This window comes from Carcharodon carcharias, chromosome 4 (genome assembly GCF_017639515.1).
Source record: "Carcharodon carcharias isolate sCarCar2 chromosome 4, sCarCar2.pri, whole genome shotgun sequence".
Lineage (NCBI taxonomy): Eukaryota > Metazoa > Chordata > Chondrichthyes > Lamniformes > Lamnidae > Carcharodon > Carcharodon carcharias.
Window position 1 is genome coordinate 192,534,816 of NC_054470.1, and position 26,847 is coordinate 192,561,662.

The window sequence follows — 26,847 nt, forward strand, 5'->3', positions numbered from 1 at the left end:
AAACTAAAACAAAAAATGCTGGAAAAACTCCGCAGGTCTGACAGCATCTGTGGAGAGAAAGACAGAGTTAACGTTTCGAATCTGTATGACAGACTTTGATGAAGAGTCATACGGACTCGAAATGTTAACTCTTTCTCTCCACAGATGCTGTCAGACCTGCTGAGTTTTTCCAGCATGTTTTGTTTCTGTTGTGACTGTGTTTGATAACATTGTTCAAGAGGAAATAACAAAGGACAATGCAGCTGACATGTTTAACTCAATGTTTAGTGGAGCTACAGAAAAAGGATTTGCAAATCAAACAGTTATATCAGACAGCTTAGTCAGAAACAGGCAAAATGTGTTCCAGAATGTTATTACCTTAAGGGTAATGTTTTAATGAGAAAATGGAGGCCTTATTATGCTTCAGCAAATGAAAGCTGGAGGGAGGTGTGTCAGATTTATATTCCATTTGGCTATAGAAATGCGATTGAGGAGAGGTCATGAAATTCCAGTGGGGGGACATTTAGAAATTAGAAAGATACAGGCGAAGATACAAAAATATATTTTTTGGCCTGCAATGCATAGGGATGTTGTCAAATTCTGCAGAACATGTCACATGTGTCAGGTGATAGGGAAACCACAAGCAGTGATTAAGCTGGCACCTTTAATTACCATTCCCGCATTTGAAGAACCTTTCACTAGGGTCATGATTGGTTGCGTAGGACCCATTCCTAAGATAAAGCGGAAATCAGTACCTATTGACAATAATGGATGTGTCTACCAGGGTTTCCTGAAGCAATGGACTACAGTGGTTCAAGAAGGCAGCTCACCATTGCCTTCTCAAGGGCACCTAGGGATGGGCAATAAATGCTGGCCCAGCCAGCGATGCCCACATCCCATGAATGAATAATAATTGGCTGTGACATGAATTATTTTTTAAGGAAGTGATTAACTGTTTGGGGATAAAACAATTTAAGTCAACAGCTTATCATCCTGAGTCCCAAGGGGCTTTGGAAAAATGGCATCGAAATCTTAAAAACAAAGATGAGAGTGTACAGTCAGGATTATTCACAGGATTGGGATAGGGGAATTCCATTCTTGTTATTTGCTATTAGGGGTGCTCCTAATGCATCGACTGGTTTTAGTCCTTTTGAACTAGTTTATGGTCATGAGGTGAGAGGACCATTGAAATTGATTCATGAGAAATTGGTGGGTCGCAATTCAGAAACTACTCTCCTGGATTAAGTATCAAACTTCAGAGCGAGATTGGGTAGGGCATGTGAGTTGGCTAAGGAACATAAAATATATCAGAGCAAGTGATCACAATGAAGGCAGACAGAAAAGCTACAGCCTGTAGTCTGCTGGGGAGAGCGTGCTAGCTCTGTTAACAGTACTGGGTGACTCATTAAAGGCAAGGTTTTGTGGGCCTTCCAGGATTGAAAAGAAACTGAGTGAAGTAAATTATTTAATAAATACTCCAGATAGAAGGAAGAAAGCAGAGGTTGTCATATAAATATGCTTAAAAAGTACTTTGACAAGGAAGAGGATCAAAAGGAGGTATTAATGGTGGTAGATAATGAGAAAGAGGTAGGAATGCATGATTCTGAAATTGATTTTCCTCTAATCAAATTAGTTAATGAGGGGTTACTTGGAAAATTTAAATGTAATATTGAGTTACCTTCCAGACAAGTATCAAAGTGATGTGGAGAAGCAGTTACACAAATCTATTTGTGGAAGTAAGTTGGGGAGGGCAAATTTAGCTTTACATGATGTATGTAGAAGCTTCATCCTCGCTAAGGCAACATCCTTATAGATTAAATCTGGCAAAAGTTATCACAAGTGCAGAAAAAATCAAATTCATGCTTCAAGATGATATCATTGAGTCTAGTTGTAGTAACTAGAGCTCGCCTATGGTGCTGGTACCATAACCAGATGGAGCAAGAAGACTGCGTGTGGACTATCGAAAGGTGAATGCATTGACAAAAGTGGATTTGTATCCTATACCAAGATTGGAAGATCGTCACAATGAAAATTAGTCACAATGAAAATTAGTCACAATGAAAATTAGTCACAATGAAAATTAGTCACAATGAAAATTAGTCACAATGAAAATTAGTCACAATGAAAATTAGTCACAATGAAAATTAGTCACAATGAAAATTAGTCACAATGAAAATTAGTCACAATGAAAATTAGTCACAATGAAAATTAGTCACAATGAAAATTAGTCACAATGAAAATTAGTCACAAAGATTGACTTGCTAAGAGGATATTGGCAAGTACCATTATCGGAGAGAGCAAAGGAGGTATCGGCTTTTGTGATGCCAGATGGACCATATCAGTTTTTTAAAAAATGCACCTGCAACATTTCAAAGACTGACAAACCAAGTAATTGCAGGCCTGAGCGATTGTGCTGTCTATATCGATGACTTGATAGTTTTCAGTCAGACATGGGAGGAGCATTTACAACATCTGGAAGAATTATTTACTCGATTTTACAAGAAGCTAATTTGGTAGTGAACTTGGTTAAAAGTGAATTTGCAAAAGTGTAAGTTATGTACCTAGGCCATAACATTGGACATGGTATGGTAGCTTCGAAAGTCGTGAAATTCAAGGCCATCGTGGGTTTCCCAGTGCCTACAACAAAACGAGAAGTTTTGAGATTTCTAGGCATGAGTGCATTTCATTGGAAATTTGTACCAAATTTTAGCAGTGTGGTTGCTCCATTGACTCAACTATTTAAAAAAAACAAGACATTTCAATGGAAGCAGGAGTGTCAGAAGGCATTTGACAGTTTGAAAACTGTATTAACGACGACACCAGTTTTGTCCGTACCCAATGATGCCAAACAATTTCAGTTGGCCTTTGACGCAAGTGATATAGGCATTGGGGCCATACACTTACAAAAAGATGACAGTGGAATTGAAATCCGGTACGGTATTTTTCACGGAAGTTGGATGTATAACAGAGAAGATATTCAACCATTGAAAAGGAAACTTTGAGGTTGGTATTAGCATTGCAGTATTTTGAAATTTACGTTGCAAACAATTTGTCAGAAATAATTGTTTATACAGACCACAATCCTTTAAAGTTTCTGGACAAACTTGGAGAGACAAGTGCAAGGCTATTCAGATGGAGTTTATTACTGCAACCATTTAATCCGCAGATTATACATGTAACGGGACGAGAAAATCTGATTGCAGATGCGTTGTGGAGAGTTGAAGATTGAAGGGAAAATTGGACATTTCAAAACCTGGACACTGGACTTGAATGATTTCTATTGATACCAAGGATTTGTGTATATATTATGTTAATGCATGCATCTGATAGTGTAATAGTGTATAGTTTAGGAGGTAATGTAAGATGGGTTCAGAAAATGAAGCCGTGTGTGTGTCATCTTTGAATTAAAGGCAGCTGGTCTGAAGGCTTTGATGTAATATGATGGAGCTAGGTTTGAAATGTTAAGTAGGTAAACATAGGTGTAAAGGGAACATTTGCATTTCTAAAACCAGATTAGATTGCTTTCAAAAGAGGGGTGAAATATCACACTTAACCAGGAGAAGTTAAGACACAGTGTGTTTATTTTTCCCAAAGATTACCGATAAAATTGGTACAATGATAGATTTTTGTTAATAGAGATGTGAAGTCCAAAGACATAGTGCAACAATGGGAATTTGCATTCAAAGGGGGGAAAATATGTATAGTGGAGTGAAGGCTGGGAAATTGTTGGAATCTATTATTAAGGAAGTCGTAATGGGGCATTTGGAAAGTCAAAATGCAATCCATCAGAGTCAGCATGGTTTTATGAAGAGTAAATCGTGTTTGACTAATTTGCTAGAGTTCTTTGAAGGTGTGACAAGCAAAGTTGATAATGGGGATCCTGTAGATGTATATCTGGACTTCCAGAAGGCCTTTGATAAGGTGCCGCACAAAAGATTAATACACAAGATAAGATCACATGGAGTTAGGGGTAATATATTAGCTTGGATAGAGGATTGGCTAACCACAGAAAGCAGAGAGTCAAGATAAATGGGTCTTTTTCTGGATGGCAAGCTGTAACTAGTGGGGTGGCACAGTGTTCGGTCCTTGGGCCCCAACTATTTACAATCTATATTAATGACTTGGATTCAGGGATAGAAGGTACTATAGCTAAATTTGCAGATGACACCAAAATAGGTGGGAAAGTAAGTTTCAACAAATAAATTAGAAATTTACAAATGGATATGGACAGGTTAGATGAATGGGTCAAAATTTGGCAGATGGAGTTTAACGTGGATAAGTGTGAGGTTATCCATATTGGTCGTTAGAATAAAAAGGTAACTTATTATTTAAATGGAGAAAAACTTCAGAATGCTTCAGTGCAGAGGGATCTGGGTGTCCACGTGCATGAATCACTGAAAGCTAGTATGCAGGTACAGCAGGTAATAAGGAGGCAATTCAGCCCCTCAAGCCTGCCCCCCATTCATTATGATCATGGCTGATCTCATTTCAGCCTCAACTCCAATTTCCCGCCCTCTCCCCATAACCTTTCAACCCATTACTAATTAAAAGTCTATCTATCTCCTCCTTAACTTTATTCAGCGTCCCGACATCCACTGCACTCTGAGGTAGTGAATTCCACAGATTCACGATCCTTTGAGAAAAGTAACTCCTCCTCATCTCTGATTTAAATCTACCATCCCTTAGCCTAAAATTATGGCCTCTTGTTCTAGAATGACCCACAAGGGGAAACATCCGCTCCACGTCTACTTTGTCCATCCCCTTTAGCATCTTATTTGCCTCAATTAGATCTCCTCTCATCCTTCTAAACTCTAGCGAGTATAGGCCTAAACTGCTCAATCTCTCCTCATAAGACAATCCCCGCATCTCTGGAATCAACCTAGTGAACCTCCTCTGAACCGCCTCCAATGCAACTACATCCTTCCTCAGTAAGGGGACCAAAACTGTGCACAGTACTCCAGGTGCGGTCTCACCAATGCCTTGTACAGTTGCAACAACACTTTCCCATTTTTATACTGTATTCCTTTAGCAATAAATGCCAAAATTATTGGCAGGGTTGCTAGGGTTAGTAATAGAAGCACAAATTATGTCAAGACAAAATTAGATAGATGGATGAAAGAACAAGAGTTGAAGGGGCTGTGGGACAAGGTGGATAAATGTGAATAAGACATGCAAGGAGGGTAAGCACCAACACGGATTGGCCAAATGGCCAGTTTCTATTCTGTAATTGACATGTAAAAGTTTTGTTACAGATATATTGAAATACCACCTACCATACTTACACTTTCTTAGTGAGGGGACATTACACCTGGTGGCATTATTCTCACAATTAAGAAAGGTTGATAGGGGTCAGTTGTGACTCAGTGGGTAGCACTCTCGCCTCACATAAGGCTGTGGAATCAAACACCACTCCAGAGACTTGACTCTGCGTTGCAGTCGTGAGGGAGTGCTGCACTGTTGGAGGTTCCATCTATCAGTTGAGATGTCAAACTGAGGTCCCAACTGCCCGCTCGGACGGATGTGAAGAAACCCAAAGAGCAGAGAAGTTCTCCAAAACGTGAATGTTTATCCCACGTTCAGCGTGGTGAAAAGAGAATATCTGGCCATTATCACATTGCTAGTTATGGGAGATTTCTGTGTGCAAATTAACTGCTACACTTACGTTGTACAACAGCGCCTAAACTGCAAAAAAAAACTTAATTGGCTATAAAGCTCTTCGGGAAGTGAGGCGGTTATAAAAAAACAAGTCTTTTTGTCCTTTTTTGGTTAGGCTCTTTACCCGATACCATGAATTGAATTCTGATGTCTCAACAATTTTTGTTGACTCGATTTCCAAAAAAAATTCTCGCAATGAAAGACGGAGAATTTTCATTTATACAGTACCTTAGCTCATCATGAATTATAGATGGCTTTGAAATGCAGTGATTCTTAACATAAGCAAATATGCTCAGCTGTATTAGATGAATGACTGGTTAATCTGTTTTTCTGGTATTTGCTGAGCAGTGTTGGCCCGCTTTTCAAACCAGGTACCACCTGAAGCGACAGAGATACCATTCATAGCATCATTAAGCGCAGAAGGCCATTCGACCCCTCGTGCCTATTCTAGCTCTGTGAAGCAGCTAACCAGTTCGTCTCACTCCCCCGTTCTTTTCCTCATAGCCCTGCTAGCTTTGTCTTCTCGTGTTTATCTAATTTCCTTCTGCAAGTTACTATTGAATCTGCTTCCACCTCAATTTCAGGAAGTGCATTCCAGACATCAACATAACGCAAATGGAGTAGTTTTTGGATTGCTAACTTTGTTTTGATTGTTAGATAGGAACTGGAACGGTCCTTGGAGCCTGTTCTGCCCCTTCAGTTAGATCACATCTGATCAATATCTTAACTCCACCCATCTGCTTTGGCTCCATATCCTTGGCTGGCAAAAATCTATCCGTCTTGGATTTAGGAGTATAAATTGAGCTTCTTTTTGTGGGACAGAGTTCCAGACTTCTGCCACACATTCCATGAAGTGTTTTCTAACCTCTCTGCTGTTGGGGAGAAAACAGGCAAGGTTTATAGAGAGTGGAATGGATGTATTTGTCAAACATGAAAACTTATAATATTTGAGAAGTCCCAGGTGGCCCTGGGGACAGTTTAACTCTTGTCTTTATTATAGTGAGGGATTTCAGTTTTAGGAATTGGAATTTTTTTTTGAGTAGAATTGTACTTGGTCCTATAATTCATCACATACAGAGTGAAGCTCCCTCTACACTGTCCCCATCAAACACTCCCAGGACAGGTACAGCACGGGGTTAGATACAGAGTAAAGCTCCCTCTACACTGTCCCCATCAAACACTCCCAGGACAGGTACAGCACGGGGTTAGATACAGAGTAAAGCCCCCTCTACACCATCCCCACCAAACACTCCCAGGACAGGTACAGCATGGGGTTAGATACAGAGTAAAGCCCCCTCTACACTGTCCCCATCAAACACTCCCAGGACAGGTACAGCACGGAGTTAGATACAGAGTAAAGCTCCCTCTACACTGTCCCCGTCAAACACTCCCAGGACAGATACAACACAGGGTTAGATACAGAGTAAAGCTCCCTCTACACTAACTCATTAAGAACTTCTAAAGCACTTTAATTAGGACCTCAAGGGCATTTGTTTAAAAAATTGTATTTGTCAAATCAGCCACTGTTGGGGTTTGACTGACTGGAATTGAAATTTTCAGTTTAATTGCGAGCTTGATCTCTGTGCAGCAACTTTGCACTATGGTCTTGTGTCTATTCAGGACCAGATTGAGACTGCCTCCAGTTTATTTCGCAAAGGATCTTTATAGCTATTTCCTCAAAGTGAGGAGCAAATCTCTGACATTGAAATATTGAACAGGATTCAGCCCCTCGAGCCCATTCCACCATTCAATTAGATCATGGCTGATCAGTGGAACTCCATTTTCTTGCCTTAGTCTCATATCCCTTGACACCTTTTATCCAAAAAAGAATTGTCACTCTCAGTCTTGAAAGCTCCAATTATTTCCAGTATCCGCAGCCTTTTGTGGAGAGGGGAGTTCGATAATTCATTGTGTGGAGAAAGTGCATCCTGAGTTTATTCTTAATTGGCCTGGCACTAATTTTAAGATTATGTTGTGTTTTGGATTGATTTACTGTGTGAAATACACCGAACAATAACTTATAATTGAACAAGTACGGTGTCTCAATCTGGCTGTCTGAAATCCAGACACTTTTATAAGCTGCTATGCATCAATTTTAATTGCTAGTAAATGGTAGGGCACTGAGGAGTGCGGAGGAACAAAGGGATCTGGGAGTTCAGATACATAATTCCCTGAAAGTGGCGTCACAGGTAGACAGGGTTGTAAAGAAAGCTTTTGGCATACTGGCCTTCATAAATCAAAGTATTGAGTATAGGAGTTGGGATGTTATGGTGAGGTTGTATAAGACATTGGTGAGGCCAACTTTGGAGAATTGTGTGCAGTTCTGGTCACCTAACTACAGGAAGGATATCAGTAAGATTGAGAGAGTGCAGAGAAGATCTACTAGGATGTTGCCAGGTCTAAAGGAGTTGAGTTACACGGAAAGATTAAACTTGGCTAGGTGCTGCATTGGTGTGCTGCATCGCCGATCTTTTCCTGTGTTCCTAATGATCCTTTACCCCACCTGACCCAGCTTGGCCTGATTTCTTCCCCCTCCTTTTCAGCACCACCCACCCCGCCCCCACCATCAAACCGACCAGGCCCATCAGCCTTACCATATTATTCGTTTAAAAAAAAGCCATTTCTTCACTCATATATTCATTTTACAAATTTTAATAAAAAGAAACTTATTCTCTTGATTTTTTTTTTGTGTCTCCTATTAATTAAATTAAGATTCCAATTTTGTTCTCTGAAAACCGGCATGATCTGGAATCCGGCACGAACTCAGTCTCAAGATTGCCGGTTTTGAGACACTGTACCCAACGTATTGGGTTTGCATCATCTAAATAGAGATAGCCAATGTTGATGAAATAAGGAAAGCCTTCACAACATTGAGACATACAAGCTTGGGTAAGAACAACAAACCGTGTAGTCTCATGACTAAGACGTTGTACGATGAGCCTCCTCAGTTGTGCTATCAGCGTAACAATTATCTTGCTATGCTTCCTGTAAGCTGGTGGTTACAATGCTCTAAAACATGCCTGTGTGTTTGAACCACACCTTGGAAAGGGATCTATGAAACAAATTGGCTTTTCTACGAGATTTACTAGAATGATAGCAGAGATGAGGGACTTTAGTTTTGTCGTGAGGAAGGAGAAGCCTCGTTGCTCTCCTTAGAGCAGGGATTGTTAAGGTGAGATTTAACAGAGGTGTTCAAAATTATGAAGGATTTTGATAGAGTAGGTAGGAAGAAGTTTTTTCCACCGTCAGGATGCTTGATAACCAGAGGGCACACATTTACGATAGATGGCAAAGCAGTTGGTAACTTAAATCAGTGCTTCCCAAACTTTTTCCCACTTCATGTATCACCCCAAGTTTTTACACTGGGGCCTACAAGTGCTGTTGTGGGTGGGGGTGGGGCGGGTGCGGGGGTGCAGGTGGGAGGTTTCAGCTGTTGAGGAGCAGGGTGGGAGGCTTCATATGTTGAGTGAGGAGTTGGGTTAGAGGAACAACAACTGAGCGTGGTGGGGGTAGGCAGTTGATGAAAAGGCAGGGTTCTTTAAAAAAACAAGGCACCTGATCACAGGTGTTTTTTGCAGCAGGAGCATTCGTGCCTCAGAGAGCAGTCCATTAGGATGCGTACACCAACAAAAAAAAAGGGTCTCGTAGCTTCAGAAGTCATTCTAAGCTCCACAACAGCTGTTGCTGCCTCAGGGCTTATGACCCCAAAATCTTGCGTGGTTGCGACCCACCGTTTGGAATATCCTTGCTTAAATATTTAAAGGGGATAAATTTACAGGGTCATTGGGAAAGAGCAGGGGTGTGTCATTAATTTGGATAGCTCTTTCGAGGAGCCAGCAGAGGCACAATGGGCCTCCAGTGTTGTAAGATTCTATGTCCCCAGTGGATTCTTCCTCCAGTGGGAGTTGTTTGCCTCTCTCTATCTGGTTAGACCTATTTCTATTCATTGTGTAATCTCCACTGCAACTGCTCCATCACCATGCTCCATCCCCATCCTCCCAACATTGGCCACTCAACAAATTTATTCTTGCAACGCACTGATGAACTAATTGTAAAGTGGACGCTAGGGTACTCAATTAGATGACTCTTGACCACTAAACAGCCATTTTCCCCTCCTCCAATATGTTTGAGGTAGAGGATCAGCTGTGGTCATATTGAATGGCAGAATCATAAAAATAAAAACCATAAAAACAAAATAGAAGAGCTGAAGGACCTACTCCAGCTCCTATCTTCTATGTTTAACCCGGAACCTGTGTGTCATTGTGTGGAGAATGCAAATGGACTAAGTATTTGCAGTCTGGCCCTCGGTAATAATCTTGCTTGCAGAGAGATAAGGATTTTAACCTGCCGTCTTTCAGTAACGATTGCAATAAATTCCACCTGATTGTAGCCATTTCAGTTTAATTCGATTTCTCTCACTAATTCAGCGGGCGGGCGTGAACCATCAGGTTGCAATGGCTTCTCATGGTGTGCTGGCGGTTCTAAACTGTTGGCCTATAAATGTCTGACTGCTGCACACACCGTAAATCCCATCCTTGCCTCTCCCCAATGGGCCTGTGTTGCGAATTTTAAAATTGTTTATCTATTCATGGGGTGCTGGCAGTGTCGCATTGGTCAGCATTTGCAACCCATCCCTAATCGCCCTTGAGAAGGTGGTGGTGAGCTGCTGCCTTGAACTGCTGCGGTCCTTGTGGAGAAGGTACGCTCGTGGTGCTGTTGGGGAGGGAGTTCCAGAATTTTGGCCCTGCGACGATGAAGGAACGGCCGATTATGTGTTCAAATCACGATGGTGTGTGGCTTGGAGGGAAACCTGGTAGTATTCCAGCCCACCTGCTTGCCCTTCTACTCCTTTGTTGGTAGAGGTTACAGGTTTGGAAGGTGCTGTTGAAGGACCCTTAGTGAATTTCTGCAGTGTATCTTGCATGTAGGGGTGGGGAACCTTTTCTCTTCTGGGCCATTCACACATCGACAAAATCAGTCGCAGGCCACACACACACACACACACACACACACACACACACACACACACACACACACAAATCAGTTTGGCTGGAGATTTATTACATAAAACTGCGTGGTCAACTTGTAATCTGCTGATTTGAGCTCTTCCCACAGAACAGCAACCATAGTCAAAGATCTTGTTTCTCAGCATTCCTGGTGGTGTTCTTTTGTTTAAATTAGATGGCAGGTTTCCCAACCCAAAAGTCTAACACTGTCCTAAAGTTCATCTGGGACTTCATTGTTTTCACGCACCATTATGGTCAGTAACAGAGACGAATGAGCAGCTATGCTGTCATGAGGAGTTTGTACAGATCTCACTAAAAATAGAGACTTTTTTTTTGTTGTATCACTCATTTCGGCAATAGAAAAATCTAGTACTGTATTCAGACTCTGCACAAAACATCGGAGCTAATTTTAATTTTTAGAAATCTTGCTGCGGCCCAGAGTCGGCCGGGGTTGGGGGGAGGGGGGGGGGGGGGGGTGGGGGGGGGAAGGTCGTGTCCCCCCCCCCACCCCCCCATTGTAGGTGGGACACTCTGCTGCAACTGTGCATCGGTATTGGAGGGAGCGAATGCTTAATGTGATGTGCCAATCAAATGGGCTGCTTTGCTGGATGGTTTTGAGTTTCTCGAGTATTGTTGGAGCTGCAGTCACCCGGACAAGCAGAGAGTATTCCGTCACAGTCCTGACTTGGTGCCTTGTGGACAGGTTTTCAGCAGTCAGGTGAGTTACTCACCACAGAATGCCCAGCCTCTGACCTGCTCTTGTAAACAAAGCATTTGTGTGGCTGACCCAGTTACATTTCCAGTCAATGGCAATGGTGGGATTTGATGTGGGTAATACTGTTGAGTATTAATTGGAGGCGGTTAGACTGACAGGGAACGAGTAGAGAAAAGGGGACTCATTTTGATAACTCTTTGAAAGAGCCTTGACTCCTGTACTCATATGCTGGGGTTTGCCATCATTGAGGATGGGACTGTTTATGTAATTGCAATAGCACCACTACAAGGCCCCACACAGAAAGCACTTTGGGGTGTTTCACACAGTTATGGGCACTATGGAAATGCGGGCTGTTGATGATGGGTTGAATGGCTGCCTCCAGTCCTGTACGAGACAGTGACACTGCTCACTCATAGGAAAGTGGCCAGTTGTCAATTCATGGAAGCTCACGGTGGGGGACCTTGTGTTGCTAAATTAAAGCAGTGGAAGCCATAAAATAGTGGTCCACACATGTAATGGATACCTTTAACCTGTCACAGCTTGGACAGACCTAGCATTGTGCACAGCAGCTGCTGGAAGCAGAGTATTAGTAGTAGGCTGGCCTAGGAACTTCCTGCATCAATGTACTAGCATTATGCTCTGGTGATTTATAGCATTGGTTAAAGCTAGGGAGAGATTAAATTGCAAGCTTCCCTGAGCATCTGCTTGTGGGGTTGGAGCTATAAGGTGCTGGGCAGATTGGGAATAGCTTGATTTATGTGAAATGTGAGCCTGGGTGCTTTTCTCAAGTCTCACAATAAACAGGAGATATATGCCAGTAGCAAAAATGTTTGTGATGCTGGAAATAAGCAAATATGAAAATAAGGAATTGGAGTAGGAGTAGGCCATTTGGCCTCTTGAACCCGCTAGAGACATCTGAAATAAAAACAGAAAACGCTGAAAATACTCAGGATCAGGCTGCATCTGTGGAGTGAGAAACAGAGTTGATGTTTTAGGTCAACGACCTTTCATCAAAATGGAAGAAGTTAGAGATGTAACAGGTATTTAAGAAAGCACAGAGGCAAAGAAAAGGGGAAGGGGTGGGGGGGTTGGGGGCGGGAGGGGGAAGAACAGAAGCAAAAGTCTGTGAAGGAGAAGGAGAAGAGATTGACTCATTAAGATTACTGCCCCTTCAACATACCCTTGATCATCGACAGTATCGATGACACCTCCCACTTTGCTATCAAGTGGCGCTCACACAGCAATAACCTGCTCACAGACGCTCAGTTTGGATTCTGCCAGGGCCACTCAGCTCCTGCCCTCATTACAGCCATGGTCCAAACATGGACATGAGCTGAACTCAAAGTGAGGTGAGAGTGACTGCCCTTGACATCAAGGCAGCATTTGACTGCGAGTGGTTGCAAGGAGCCCTGGCAAAATTGAAGTCAATGGGCATTGGGGAAAACTCTCCACTGGTTGGATTCATACCTAGCACAAAGGAAGATGATTGTGGTTGTTGGAGGCCAATCATCTCAGTCCCAGGATATTGCTGCAGGAGTTCCTCAGGGTAGTGTCCGTGGCCCAACCATCTTCAGCTGCTTCATCAATGACCTTCATCCATCATAAGGTCAGAAGTGGGGATGTTCACTGATTTTTGCACAATGTTCACCATTTGCAACTCAGGTACTGAAGCATTCAATGTCCATATGCAGCAAGACCTGGACAATATCCAGGGTTGGGCTGCCAAGTGGTAAGTAACCTTCATGCCTCACAGGTGCCAAGTAAAGGCCATCTCCAATGAGAGAATCTAACCAAAACCCCTTGACATTCAATGGCATTACCATGGCTGAATCCTCCTCTATCAACATCCTGGGGGTTATCATTGACCGAAAACTGAACTGGACTAAATACTGTGGCTACAAGAGCAAGTCAAGAGGTTTGGAATTCTGTAGAAAGTAATTCTCCTCCTGACTCCCCATCTACAGGGCTCAAGTCAGTAGTGTGATGGGATTCTCTCTATTTGCCTGGATGAGTGCAGCTCCAACAACATTCATAAAGCTTGACAGCATCCAGCACACGCAGCCCGCTTGATTGGCACCCCACCCACAAACCCACAATGGGCTGAATGGCCTCATTTTCTGCTATAACCATTCTAAGATATTCAAGATGCACTGCAGCAACTCACCAAGGCACCTTCAACAGCAGCATGCAAACCTGTGATCTTTACCACCTAAGAGGACAAGGGCAGCAGATAGATGGGAATGCCACCACTTGCAAGTTCCCCTTCAAGTCACTCACTATCCTGGCTTGGAAATATATCACTGTTCTTTCACTATTGCTGGGTCAAAATTTTGGAACTCCCTTCCTACCTGCATGGGGGTGTACCTACGCCGCATGGACTGCAGTGGTTCAAGAAGGTGGCTCACCATCACCTTCTCCAGATTGTGCACAAGTTCTGGAGTGTGGCTGAAACCTACAGTCTCCTCAATCAGATGAGAGTGCACACCCAAGCAGAAGCACAGGCAGAACAAGCTCAAGGTGCTGAATGGCCTATTCCTGTTCTATGAACACTACTTGGAGTGGCAAACATAAAAATGCTTCACAATGTTGAAACAAAATGAGTGATTTCGCTTTCTAGAATTTTCTTATATAGTCCCAAATCAGGAAGTGGTGTGCGGTTTGGAAGGAACTTGCAGGTGGTGGTGTTCCCATGTGTCTGCTGCTAGATGGTAAAGGTTGTGGGTTTGGAAAGCACAATTAAGAAACCTAGGCAAGTTGCTTCAGTGTTTCTTTCAATATGGTGCGCACTGTTGTCATTATGCATGGCGGTGGAGGGAGTGAATATTTAAAATGGTGGATGGGGCTTCAATCAAGCGGGCTGCTTTGCCCTGGATGGTTTCAAGTTTCTTGTGGTGTTGGAACTGTCGTCATCGAGGCAAGTAGAGAATATTCTATCACACTCCTGACTTGTGCGTTATGGATAGCAGACGAGCTTTGGAAAGTCAGGAGTTGAGTGACTTTTTTATTCTTTCCTGGGATGTGGATGTCATTGATTAGCATTTATTGCTCATCCTTAATTGCCCTTGAGAAGGTGGTGGTGAGCCATCTTCTTGAACCGCTGCAGTCCATGTGGTGTAGGTACACCCATAGTGCCGTTAGGGAGGGAGTTCCAGGATTTTGACCCAGCGACAGTGAAAGAACGGTGATATATTTCCAAGCCAGGATGGTGAGTGACTTGGAGGGGAGCTTGCAGGTGGTGGTGTTCCCATCCATCTACTGCCCTTGTCGTCCTACATGGTACAGAGCAAGAGAGGGTGATGCGCTGCTGAAAGTGTTGTACCTAAGAACGCATGAAATCAGAGCAGGAGTAGACCATACAATCCGTTGCGCTTACTCCATCATTCAGTATGATCATGGCTGAATTTGGGCTTCAACTCCACTTTCTCACCCATTTGCTATATCCCTTGATTCTCTGAGATACCAAAAATCTGTCTATCCCAGTCTTAAATGTATCCAATTATGGGGAGAAAAGTATTTTTTTCTAATTTTCTTTGAACATATTCCTTGTAGTGGATTAATGAAGAGTCTTTTTGGGAAAGTTGTGTTGCAAGGATGGGTATTGCAGAAGTGTGATGTGAGAGTATGAAAGGAAGGAGATTGTGAGGGGAAAGTCTTTTAAGAATATGCCCAACTAGAGCTGGCAACAAAGAACAAAGAAAAGTACAGCACAGGAACAGGCCCTTCGGCCCTCCAAGCCTGTGCCGATCATATTGCCCGTCAACTAAAACATTTTGCACTTCCGGGGTCCGTATCCCTCTATTTCCATCCTATTCATGTATTTGTCAAGCTGCCTCTTAAACACCACTATCGTACCTGCTTCCACCACCTCCTCTGGCAGCGCATTCCAGACACTCACTACCCTCTGCGTAAAAAACTTGCCCCCCACATCTCCTCTATAGTTTTCTCCTCTCACCTTAAATCTACGTCCCCTAGTCATTGACTCTTCCACTCTGGGGAAAAAGCTTCTGACTATCTACTCTGTCAATGCCACTCATAATTTTGTAAACTTCTATCAAGTCGCCCTTGAAGCTATGGTAGTTTTGCGGTTATGAACTCGAAACCTAGTCATGGAAAGAGCTCCAATCCCATCGTCACAAGATATGAAATGAATTTGATAAATCTGGTCACCTATGGATTAGAATTGCTAAAGCTTCTATTTTTAAATAAAAGATCCCGATTAGATCGATTGTAACATTTTTGTTGGATGAGTGTATCCAGGAATATGGATGGAAGGTGGGCCAACGGCATTGCGGTGTGTGGGGGGCTCAGCCCTCCTTAAGGGGGCAATGTTCAAACCCTGTGTCTTGTTTATTTGTGCTTTACCAGCTTTGCTGGGCCAGCATGAGTCACTCAGCTGGCACTCGGCCACCAGAAAGCAATGACTGCTCCCACATCAACAGTGACACTGCTGATACGCTGCCTCCGGAGGCAGCAATCAGAACTGCTTCTCCTTTTAGTGTCTTAATTCTACCCAATTCTACTCAAAATTTTAAAGACCGGACTGCAGGCCATTCAGACCAACTAGCCGGTCCTGGTACTTATGCAGCCTCCTAGTCCTCTTCACCGCATCCCATCAACATAACTCTGTTCCATTTGCCCTCACCTCCTTGCTCCCCTTAAGTGAGACTATTTGCCTCAACTACTCTTGTGGTAGCAAGGTGCACGCCCTTACAGAAAAAGCTCTGAACCAGACTAGGAATTAAAAAGCACAATGATATTTTCCAATGTAGATTACACCAGTGCTCTGTGTATTACTGATATTGTCTTGGCCTTTTTTTTTATCTGTATTTGACACACACAACCTTGTAGCAGGAAAGAGTGTGAAGGCAGGACAGTGACCTTCTCCTCGGATTTGTTTTGTTGCTGCTGCCGGTGGTTGGCGAGGGCACTGGGATAGCTTCCTGCTTTGCACTGAATAGCACCGCGGGGACCAACGGGATGGGACGGTGCGAGCTGCCAAATCTTTCTACAGCATATCTGCTGCATATCGCTCAGCTCCCTGTTGTAGCTTCCTAAAGATAAGGAAAGAACATGCATTTATATAGCAGCTTTCGTGACCTCAGGACATTCCAAAATGCTTTATAGCCAATGAAGTGCTTTTTGAAGTGTAGTCACTTTTAAGACCATGAGACATAGGAGCAGAAATTAGGCCATTCGGCCCATCGAGTCTGCTCCGCCATTCAATCATGGCTGATAAGTTTCTCAACCCCATTCTCTCGCTTTCTCCCCGTAACCTTTGATCCCCATACCAATCAGGAACCTATCTATCTCGGTCTTAAATACATTCAATGACCTGGCCTCCACAGCCTTCTGTGGCAATGAATTCCATACATTCACCACTCTCTGACTAAAGAAGTTTCTCCTCATCTCTGTTCTAAAAGGTCTTCCCTTTACTCTGAGGCTGTGCCCTCAGGTCCTAGTCTCTCCTACTAATGGAAACATCTTCCCCTCGTCCACTCTATCCAGGCCTTTCAGTATTCTGTGAGCTTCAATCAAGGAATTTAAGAAAGCAAGCACAAGAGTCAGTTTACACACATTCATCTCCCACAAGCAACAATGGTCAGGTAATCTGTCTTTGTGATGTTGATTGAAGGATGAATATTGGCCAGGACACGAGGGGCAAACTCCCTTTCTCCTCTTCGAAATAATGCCGAAATAATTGCGTTCACCTGAGAGCACGGGCTGGCCTCAGTTTAGCACCTGAACTGAAAGGCTTATTAATATCTCCACGCTACAGCACAGAAACACAGGTAAGTAAGAGGATGGAAATTAGATTTCCGTTTTTAAAAACTCAGGTTTTTGATGTCCGGTTATGTGCTTGAAAACTGGTGATGTAGTAATGTCACTTAGAGGTAAGTATGCCGAGAAAGTCTGGTTTTCAATGTCCTAGCTCCAACTCTGCACAGTTCTGGTCTCTGGCACTGGAGATGCCAAAAAAAACCCAAATAATGACTATTTCTGTGCTGTAAATTCTGTTATACATACCCCTTTTGGCCTGTTTGCCTCCATGTGTCAACATAGCTGTATGCTAATATAATGAAATTGCACCAGGTTATTGCATGGAATGAAATCCTACTGAGTAAGCGGTGCAACAGAATGGAAATAGGAGGAAATAATGCCAGGCAGTAAGATTTACGCTCCAGTGTCTGTAATCCTCACCCCTCCTTCCCAAACCCAAAGAAAGTCATATTGGTATTTAGACATGAATGTACTACCGAGCTGCATACCTGTAAGAAAGACTTGCATTTCTATAGTACTTTCCACAACCCCCTACATCCCAAAATGCAAAGTGACCAATGCAGAGCTTTTGAAGTGTAGTCGCTGTTGTAATGTAGGAAACATGGCAGCCAATTTTGTGCACAGCAAGATTTCCAAGCAGAATGAGATAATGAGCAGATAATCTGTTTCTAATGAATGTTGTTTGAGGGATAAATATTAACCATGATGCCCAAGAGAACTCATCTGGCTGAGGAAGTGTTAGCAAAACAAATGGAAAATGAAGAAAATGTTTTTTTAACATAAAAGATTATGGTTTAATTTATAAAGTTCTAACATGATACAGTTTAAATTCCCAGACTTAAACAAAGGCGCAGTCTTTTTGCTACATCCAATTCCTGACATTTTCTTTTACTGTTGACATTTTCCATTCATTTCAACGGCATTAGCAACAAGATTAATGTCAAAACTTTATGAATTAGGCTTTTGTAAGTGGCTCGCAGTCTATCTTGTGCTCATCCGAAGTTAATAAAATGTCAAGGTGCACTAGAGTAGTCGCCTTGTACATCTCTACCTACCTGTAAGTGTGAACTTGGGTATATGTAGCACCTCATGACATTAGAACATCCCAAGGCAATGAGAGTGAATGGTTACAGCACAGGAGGCCATTCGGCCCAGTGTGTCCTTGCTGGTCCTCTGCAAGAACAACTCAGCTAGTCCCATTCTCTTTTCCTTATAGCCCTGCAATTTTTTTCTCTTCAGGTAATTATCAAATTCCCCTTTTGAAAACTGATTGAATTGTCTCCATTCTCACTTTCAAGCAATGCGTTCCAGATCCCGAACACTCTCTGTATGAGAGTTTTTCCTCCAGTCGCCTTTGGTTCTTTTGCCACCCAACCTTCCTCCACCGGCTCTTAATCCTTGTGCCGAATGGGAACAGTTTCCCCCTACCTACCCTGCCCAAGGCCCCTCATGACTTTGAACACTTTTATCTAATCTCTCTCAAACTTCTCTCCTCCGTGGAGAACAGCCTCAATTCCTCCAATCTATCTATGTAGCTGAAGTCTCTCATCCATGGAACCGTTCTCGTAAATCTTTTCTGCACCTTCTCCAGTGCATTCACAACCACCTTAGGGGTGCCCAGAATTAGATAGAGTACTCCAGTTGGGGCCGAACCAGTGCTTTGTAAAGACTCACCATAACCTCCTTGCTTTTATACTCAGTGCCTCTCTAATAATGTTTGGTGTCGTCTGCTATAAATGATGTTAAAATCTTTTAGTGATGACCCTTAATTTATCCACATGCTGTGATAGATTGACCCCCAAATCCCCTTCTGTAGTGAGCAAGAGTGTGGCTGTCAAGCTCCAGGGGCTGAATGGCCAACTCCTGTTCCTAAGCAGGTCCTTTAATTAGAATAAGAGACACTGAAATGACTTCTGCCTGACCTCCTTTCACACTTTTAAAAATTTCCTGACTTTTAACTTTGTTCCCCTAGTGTCCGAGCAGTTCATGGAAAGAGTTTTGTCAACCCCTTTGTAACCTTATGAGTCCTCTCCCCAGGTGGCACTGCGAATAGGCATGATGGTCACAGGATGATGGCTGTGGAACCAACCAGTATCCACTAAGATCAGGAGAAACAGAATACACAGCATCTCTAAAAAGAGCAGACAGACCAGTGTGAACAGTCAGTGCAGATGTGATGAAACACTTCCATCCAAAGTATTAACCTGTCTTAGCTCCTTGCAGATACTTGTGCCAGCCATGGCTCAGTGGACAACAAGAGGGCACTCTCACCTGTGAATCACAGGGTTCTACTCCAGGATTTGAGCACAGAAATCGAGGCTGATACCCCGGTACAGTACTGAGGGAGTGCTGTATTGTGGGTGCTGTCTATCAGATGAGGTTCTAACTGAGGCCCCATTTGCCTGCTTAGGTGGATGTAAAAGATCCATGGCATTACTTTGAACTCTTGATCTTGGGGTTACAAACCCAGTACCATAACCACTTGGCTATTTAGGCCAAGCCTTAAGAAGATGTAACTCTTGAGTACAAACATGTTTCCATCTGTTCCTATTCAGATGAAGTTACATTGTTTCATAGTTTGCCATTGTGAGATTTGAACTCTTGATCTTGGGGTTACAAGTCCAGTACCATAACCACTTGGCTATTTAGGCCAAGCCTTAAGAAGATGTAACTCTTTTGAATTAAAACCAATAAAACCAAATTAATAAAATTGGGATAAATCAGGCACAGCCCCTAATTCAGGTCAGCTGTAAAACCAAGAACAAAGTTTAAAGGAAACTTACAAACTTTAAATCAAAATGTGATTAAAGGGGTCAACAAAACACCCCAGTCCCCGCGGTGCCCACCGGGCACGGAAGGCCTCGAGAGTGCCAGCAGACACCGCGTGCTCCCTCTCCAGGGAGGCATTACTTTGAAGGTGAGCAAGGCAGCTCTCCCTGTTAACCTGGCCATTATTTATCCCTCAATCAACATCACAAAAGCAGATATGCTAGTCATTATCGCATCGCTATTTGTGGGAGTTTACCATACGCAACTTAGCTGCTGAGCTTCCTAAATTCTGACAGTGACTACACTACAAAAGTACTTCATTGGCTGTAAATGCATGTCTGTCTTTTTGTTTGCCACCTTTGTAATTTATAGCATTTCTTGTGTTTATTTCAGCGTTATGGCATTTTCAGTTATATTTTCCTGTCCCTTTCAGCTTCCTATCCTAGTGCTTTGCCAAAGGAAGAGGAACACTGATGTTATGACCAGGGAATCGAGTGATTTTATGTCCAAGACTGAAGATGATGTAAATAAGGCGGTCAAAGTTAAATAGCAATCAAACCACCTGGTATTAAACCCTTGCCAGCACAGATTGAAGTGATTGGAGTTTATTTGGTGAAGGCTAAAAGTTTAAAAGTGCAGATGAATAGGGTTTGTACAACTGAAGTGTTTGCTTTTGTACTGTTGACACATGCAGAGTGAAAGGAAAATATTAAATTCATTGGTAAATAATCGATGTGGATCTGTACCAGGAATCCAGCATTGAATAAGCAACCTTCATATAATTGCATTAGAAGCAGTTCAGAGAAGGTTCACTCAGCTGATTCCTGGGATGAAGGGGTTAGCTTTTGAGGAAAGATTGAGCAGGTTGGATCTGTATCCATTGGTGTTTAGAAGAATGAGAGATGATCTTATTGAATCACAGACAATCCTGAGGAAAGATAACAGGATGAATGCTGAGAGGATGATTTCCCCATGTGGGGGAGTCTATAATTAAGGGACACAGTTTAAAAATAAGGGCCTCCCATTTAAGATGGAGATGAGGAGAAATTTGTTCTGAGGGTCATTAGTCTGTGGAGTTCTTTTCTTCAGAGAGCAGTAGAGGCTGGGGAATTTCATACATTCAAGGCTGAGTAAGTCAGGTTTTTGATCGAGAAGGGAGTTAAGGGTTTTAGGGGACAGACAGGAAAGTGGGGTTGGGGCCACAATCAGATCAGACATGGTCATATTGAATGGAAGAGCAGGGGTTCAAGGGGCTGAATGGCCTACTTTTTCTCCTAATTCTTGTACTCTCTATAGAAGAACAGCACTGTGTACAATTCAGGAAGGGCTGCTAATCACAGTAGTCTTTAAGAAAAAGAGGAAATTATTCTGTCTAGTCTTTGAATTCTATCCTGAATTTATACCCTGCTCTCCATACTTTCATCTGGAACCACCAGAAAATCAGGAGGAACCCTGGGTTGGTTTCTATGTTAAACTTGAATTTCACTTTCATTCAGACTGATCTTCATTTCTTTGCCCTAGGCACACATCCTGCCAGGGCATTTTGTTCCAATTGCGTTGCACTATTTCCTACTCGTAACTCTTTCTGGATCTCAGAACTGTACAACTCCTACAACCTGTAGCGTTTAAGTCCCAAGCTTGGTGTTGCCTCATTTACCTGGACTTTCCTTTTACTGTATTGAAATTTGGTGGCATTGCACACTGAAACCTTGATCCTACAGAAAGAAAGGGCAAGATGTAAATGTAAATTCTATCACCTTCGAAGATTTGTGAATATGCACCCCCCAAACCCCTCTATTTTTTGCACCAGTCTCGAAATAGTATAATTTATTTAGATTATACTGCTCTTGCATGTTGTTTCTTTTGAAGTGCATCACTTTGCAAAGATTTTCCCTTTGGGATATGAGTGCATTGTGGTCATATTCCTAGACTGGCAAACCAGAGATCTAGACTAATGATCTGGAGACTCGAGTTTAAATCCCATCACAGTATCTGGGAAATTTAAACTCTGTTCATTAAATGGATCTGGAATAAAAGGTTAGTATCAGTAATTCTGACCATATACCTACTTGATTGTCCTAAAATCCTGGTCTGGTTCACTAATGTCCTCCAGGGTTTGATTTACACTGGGGCCTGATCTTTCACTTAGGATGATTTCACAAACCTAGGGGAATAAATGATGGGCTATGATATGTCAAAAATTTATCTTCCATGACATATCATCAAGCTGGCGGGGAAATTCAGTCATCCGCCAGTTCCTATGTTCAAATTAATTTATATAAATGGCTTGGGCTCTCTGCTGTTATTTAATGATCTCACTGGATATATTTCAAGGGAATTACTGTCCTGCAGTTTACCAATATGTTTGTCACAGGTGCTGTTTTTCCAGAAATTGGTTCCAGATGATCTCTTAATAAACCTGTTTTAATAAGCAAATTTTTACACAGCGAGTTGTTATGACCTGGAATGCGCTGCCTGAAAGGGTGGTGGAAGCAGATTCAATAATATCAATAATAATAGTAATGCTTTATCATTGATAATCCTGGTCCCCTGACATCTCCTGATACTTGGGACTCAATTTGCACTGAGAGCCAAGCTACTACTGACCAGTCCTGCTGAGCTCAGAAACAACATGCACCGGATAAGAGTCCCCACGTCAAACCATGCACCTGTTGAAGTTCAGTGCAGTGGACTGGTTTCAAGGCCTCAATTAAATTTTACTTTGCATAATGGCTATAAGCAATTCGAACTTGGCTCTCCTGATTTATGGCATTATCTTGATTAGATTGCTGCCATGTCTATAACAGTCCTTCGATTATATAAACTCCTCTATTGGATTCCAGCCTGTACATGCTCCCAGGTATTGACTTCACTATATATAAACCGCCTGAACTATTTAATTAGATTTCAACCTCAAAGCAGAACTCACCACCTCTGCTTTGAAACATTATTGTGGGATCTTTTACGTCCACTGCAAGGGCATTAATACTCTTTTCTCTGAATTTGAAGCACATGGGTTCAAGCCTCACTGCAAAGACTCGAGCTCACAACCTCAGCTGATGCTCCCAGTGCAGGACTGAGGGTGTATGGTACTGTCTTAGGAGCTGTCTTTCAGCTAAGACGACAAACTGAGTCCTCCTCTGCCCCCTCGGGTAGACACAAAAGATCCCCTGGCACCATCGCGAATAAGAGCAGCAGGGGAGTTTTCCCAGTGTCCCGGCCACCATTTACCCTTCACCCAAAATCACTAAATATGTCTCGTTTCTAAATACGTGCTAATTTATCTCATTTCTGTTTGTGGGAGCTTGCCATGCACAAATTGGCAACAGTGATTACAAAAATATTTCATTGGCCAGGAAATGGCCTGACTCCATGAAAGACGCTATATAAATTGATTCTTTTTCTCTTTCCCTTTTCCATTCCCTATCGAGCTCTTGCTTACTTTGGGATTGTTGCCGTCTCTGTACCAGGAGCCAGTCTGGTGGTGCATTCGCAATGCGGTGTGAAAGTGGCTCCTGTGAGGGAGCTCTGGCACGCTTTACCAAGCGAGATGCAACAAACAGAGCAAGGATGGTGCCAGGAAGTTGGAATTACTAACACTGGCCTGAAACCCAACAGCAAGGTTAAAACACCCACAGGTGGTGAAAATTACAGCCTGGAATTAGAACAGAGGGGAACATGCAATCAGTTCAAGGCTCTATTTTTTTTCATGTTTTCCTTCTTTTAAAAAAAAAATAACTTTTTACGCAGCGAGTTGTTATGACCTGGAACGCGCTGCCTGAAAGGGTGGTGGAAGCAGATTCAATAATATCTTTCAAAAGGGAACTTTAGTAGACGTCATGTTCAGAGGGAATTAAAAGGGAAACATATTTCCAGGGCTGCGGGGGAAAGAATGCGGAAAGAGGCGGCGGGACAGTTCTTTCCGGGAGCTGGCACAGGCTCAAACGGTCATCTCCTGTGATATCTGATTCCGTTTGTTCTCCCTTATCCTTACCCCCCAGCTTCCCCACTCTCCCCCCCCCCCCCCCCCCCCCCCCACCAAACTCACAATTTGGGCTTAAATACAGCAATGGTTTTCTTTATTTTTAGGGCCTCAACGCGCTCCTCGCTTTCCCGTCAGAAGCGGGAGTCTTGCGTTCGTATTACCGCGTCGGTGGTGCTGCTCAGCATTGGCCTTTATTTTGCGCTCCACGTTTTGAGGAATGGCAGCCTCGAGGCTCCCGGCAAAGGCAGCAGTGCCAAAGATGGGAAGGCCCACCACGGAGAAGGACACCATCACCACGGCAACAAGGGAGCTCCTGCCCACCATCACGAACATGGAGTTTACCATCACGCGGCTGTGATTACTGATTCAGGTCAGTGGGGGAGATTCCACGCCCTTCATTTTAAAACAGAGTTTCTACTCCTTCCTTTCTTGTTCATGCTCCCATGATGTAGGATCTCAAAGGTGGTCTATGACCCTCTACGGTGAACATGTCAGACAGACCAAGGCCAATACCCAGAAAGATTCCGTGTCTCTGCCAGCTAAAATTAGTAAATGGACATAAAAACAAAAAAACTGCGGATGCTAGAAATCCAAAACAAAAACAGAATTACCTGGAAAAACTCAGCAGGTCTGGCAGCATCGGCGGAGAGGAAAAGAGTTGACGTTTCGAGTCCTCATGACCCTTTGACAGAACTTGAGCGCTCGAAGGGTCATGAGGACTCGAAACATCAACTCTTTTCTTCTCCGCCGAAGCTGCCAGACCTGCTGAGTTTTTCCAGGTAATTCTGTTTTGGTAAACGGACAGCTTACTTTGGGATTGTTAGCTCTTGTTGCATTCTTGCTACGCTGTTTCACACCCTTCCCTTACAGATCATCTCTGGTTAATAGGTCGCTGGCAGGGAGTTACAAAGTCAGTAACTCCATCAAGTGCTCTTGATTAAAGTCATTAAGCAGGCGGAAACTCCAGTAATTAATCCGCAGAACCATGAAATTGAATTGCCTCCAGTCTTGAACGCTCTGACAGTTCACTTCAAAGTCTTTCCTTTAGTTTTAGTTTTGCTGAGTGTACACATTGATTTGACTCGAGGTGTCATATAAAGCAAACGTGTGACAAAATGTCCGTGCATGTTGCTTTTACACACTGCCAATATTTAATATATAAATCAAAAATGTATGCAACAGGATCTGTATGGTTGCATAATGTATATTTGTATGAACTAGTTTAAAAGGGTTAAATTCTGAGCACAGATTGCATAGGCTAGGCTGGAAGTTTCTTGGTGATTCTTCTAGATGATTTGATTGAGGCCTTTACAAGGATTAAGGGAATTGATTAGGAAAAGAAAGGGAAACTATTTCCAGTGGTATCAGAATTGTGAATAACTCTGAATCTGTGCTAGGAATTTAAACCTTTTTAACCTCATTCATAAAAATATACATTATGCAACTATACAAATTATACAATTGAATATAACAATATTCTGTATGTTATTGATCTATATATTAAATATTGACAGTGTATTTAAAAAAAAACACGTATACACACCTTGTCACACGTTAAAATTAGAGCCAGGGCGATGTCAGTGTGCACAAGGGTAGTGGAAATCTGAAATTCTCTTTGTAATAAGGCTTTGGAAGTGGGGAGTGGGGGTGGGGTGGGGGGTGGTCAGTTGGAGCTTGTAGGAGTAACTACATTTTTGGTTAAAGGTATCAATGATATGGAACAAAGGTGGGAAAACAAGATGGACCAACCCCTTGAGTTGTGGAACAGGCTCTGGGCTAAGGCTATGCTCCTAGAATACCTGGCTCAGAAGAACCTTGGCTATCATGATGGGCTTGGAGAGCTGGATCTAGAAGAGCATAGTCTTTGACAAGGTTTGTTTGAGGTCTTTAAAATGAGGTATGTCTATCCCCATGGGAAGAGCCTAATCCTGCTGAGTTCAGTGGGTTCAAGGAGGACCAAGAGACATGAGTACAACTACCATTGCACCTGTGTAAAGCACTGGTTTGGCCTCAGCTGGAGTATTATATCCAGTTCTGGTCACCACACTTTAGGAAGGATGTGAAGGCATTAGTGAGGGTGCAGAAAAGATTTACAGGAATGGTTTCAGGGATGAGGAATTTCAGTTACAATTGGGACAGATTGGAGAAGCTGAGGCTGTTGTCCTTAAAGGAGAGGCCTGAAGAGATTTTTGACACAGGCGTTCAAAATCATGAGGGGCCTGGGAGATAGGGAGAAACCTTTCCCATTTGTGGATGGATTGACAACCAGAGGACATCAATTGGCAAAAGAAGCAATGGTGTCATGAGGAGTAACTGTTTTAGCAGCGAGTGGTTAGGACCTAGAACGTGCTGCCTGAGAGAGTGGTGGAGGCAGATTCAATTGTGGCTTTTCAGGAAAAGCCAGGGGAGTGACAGTAATTGGGTCATTCTTGCGGAGAGATGTCACAGGCATGATGGGCTGCATGGCCTCCCATGATTCTATAAGTTTTTTTGGTCTTTATCCTTTCATGAGATGTGGATGTCTCTGGCGAGGCCAGCGTTTGTTGCCCATCCCTAATTGCCCTTGAACTGAGAGTCTTGCTGGGCCATTTCAGGGGGCAGTTAAGAGTCAGCCACATTGCTGTGGGTCTGGAGTCGCATGTAGGTCAGACCAGGTAAGGATGGCAGATTTCCTTCCCTAAAGGGGCATTAGTGACCCAGATGGGTTTTTACAACAATCAACAATGGTTTCATGGTCACCATTACAGAGACTAGCTTTTTACGTTCCAGATTTATTTATTGAATTTAAATTCCACCAGCTGCCATGGCTGGATTTAAACCCATGTCCCCAGAGCATTCGTCTGACATTACCTTTCATCCATTGCGTCTCCCTAAAGAAAAGTCTCCCGCTAAGTAAAAAATTATGTTTAACGACTAAAGATTTTTCTTTTTTTTTTGCCTCTCTCAAGCAATTCTGTAGC

General features: G+C 42.9%; 1 protein-coding gene across 2 annotated transcripts in view; it reads left to right on the forward strand.

Annotated features, from left to right (window-relative positions):
• The window catches only part of si:ch73-337l15.2 (glutathione hydrolase 6), a 56,305-nt gene that overhangs the window by 19,138 nt on the left and 10,320 nt on the right, over nt 1–26,847 (forward strand). For both annotated transcript variants that reach the window (XM_041186515.1, XM_041186516.1), the window contains exon 2: nt 23,992–24,257. In XM_041186515.1, the coding sequence (XP_041042449.1) occupies nt 23,992–24,257 (266 nt within the window). The remainder of the gene's footprint in view (nt 1–23,991; nt 24,258–26,847) is intronic.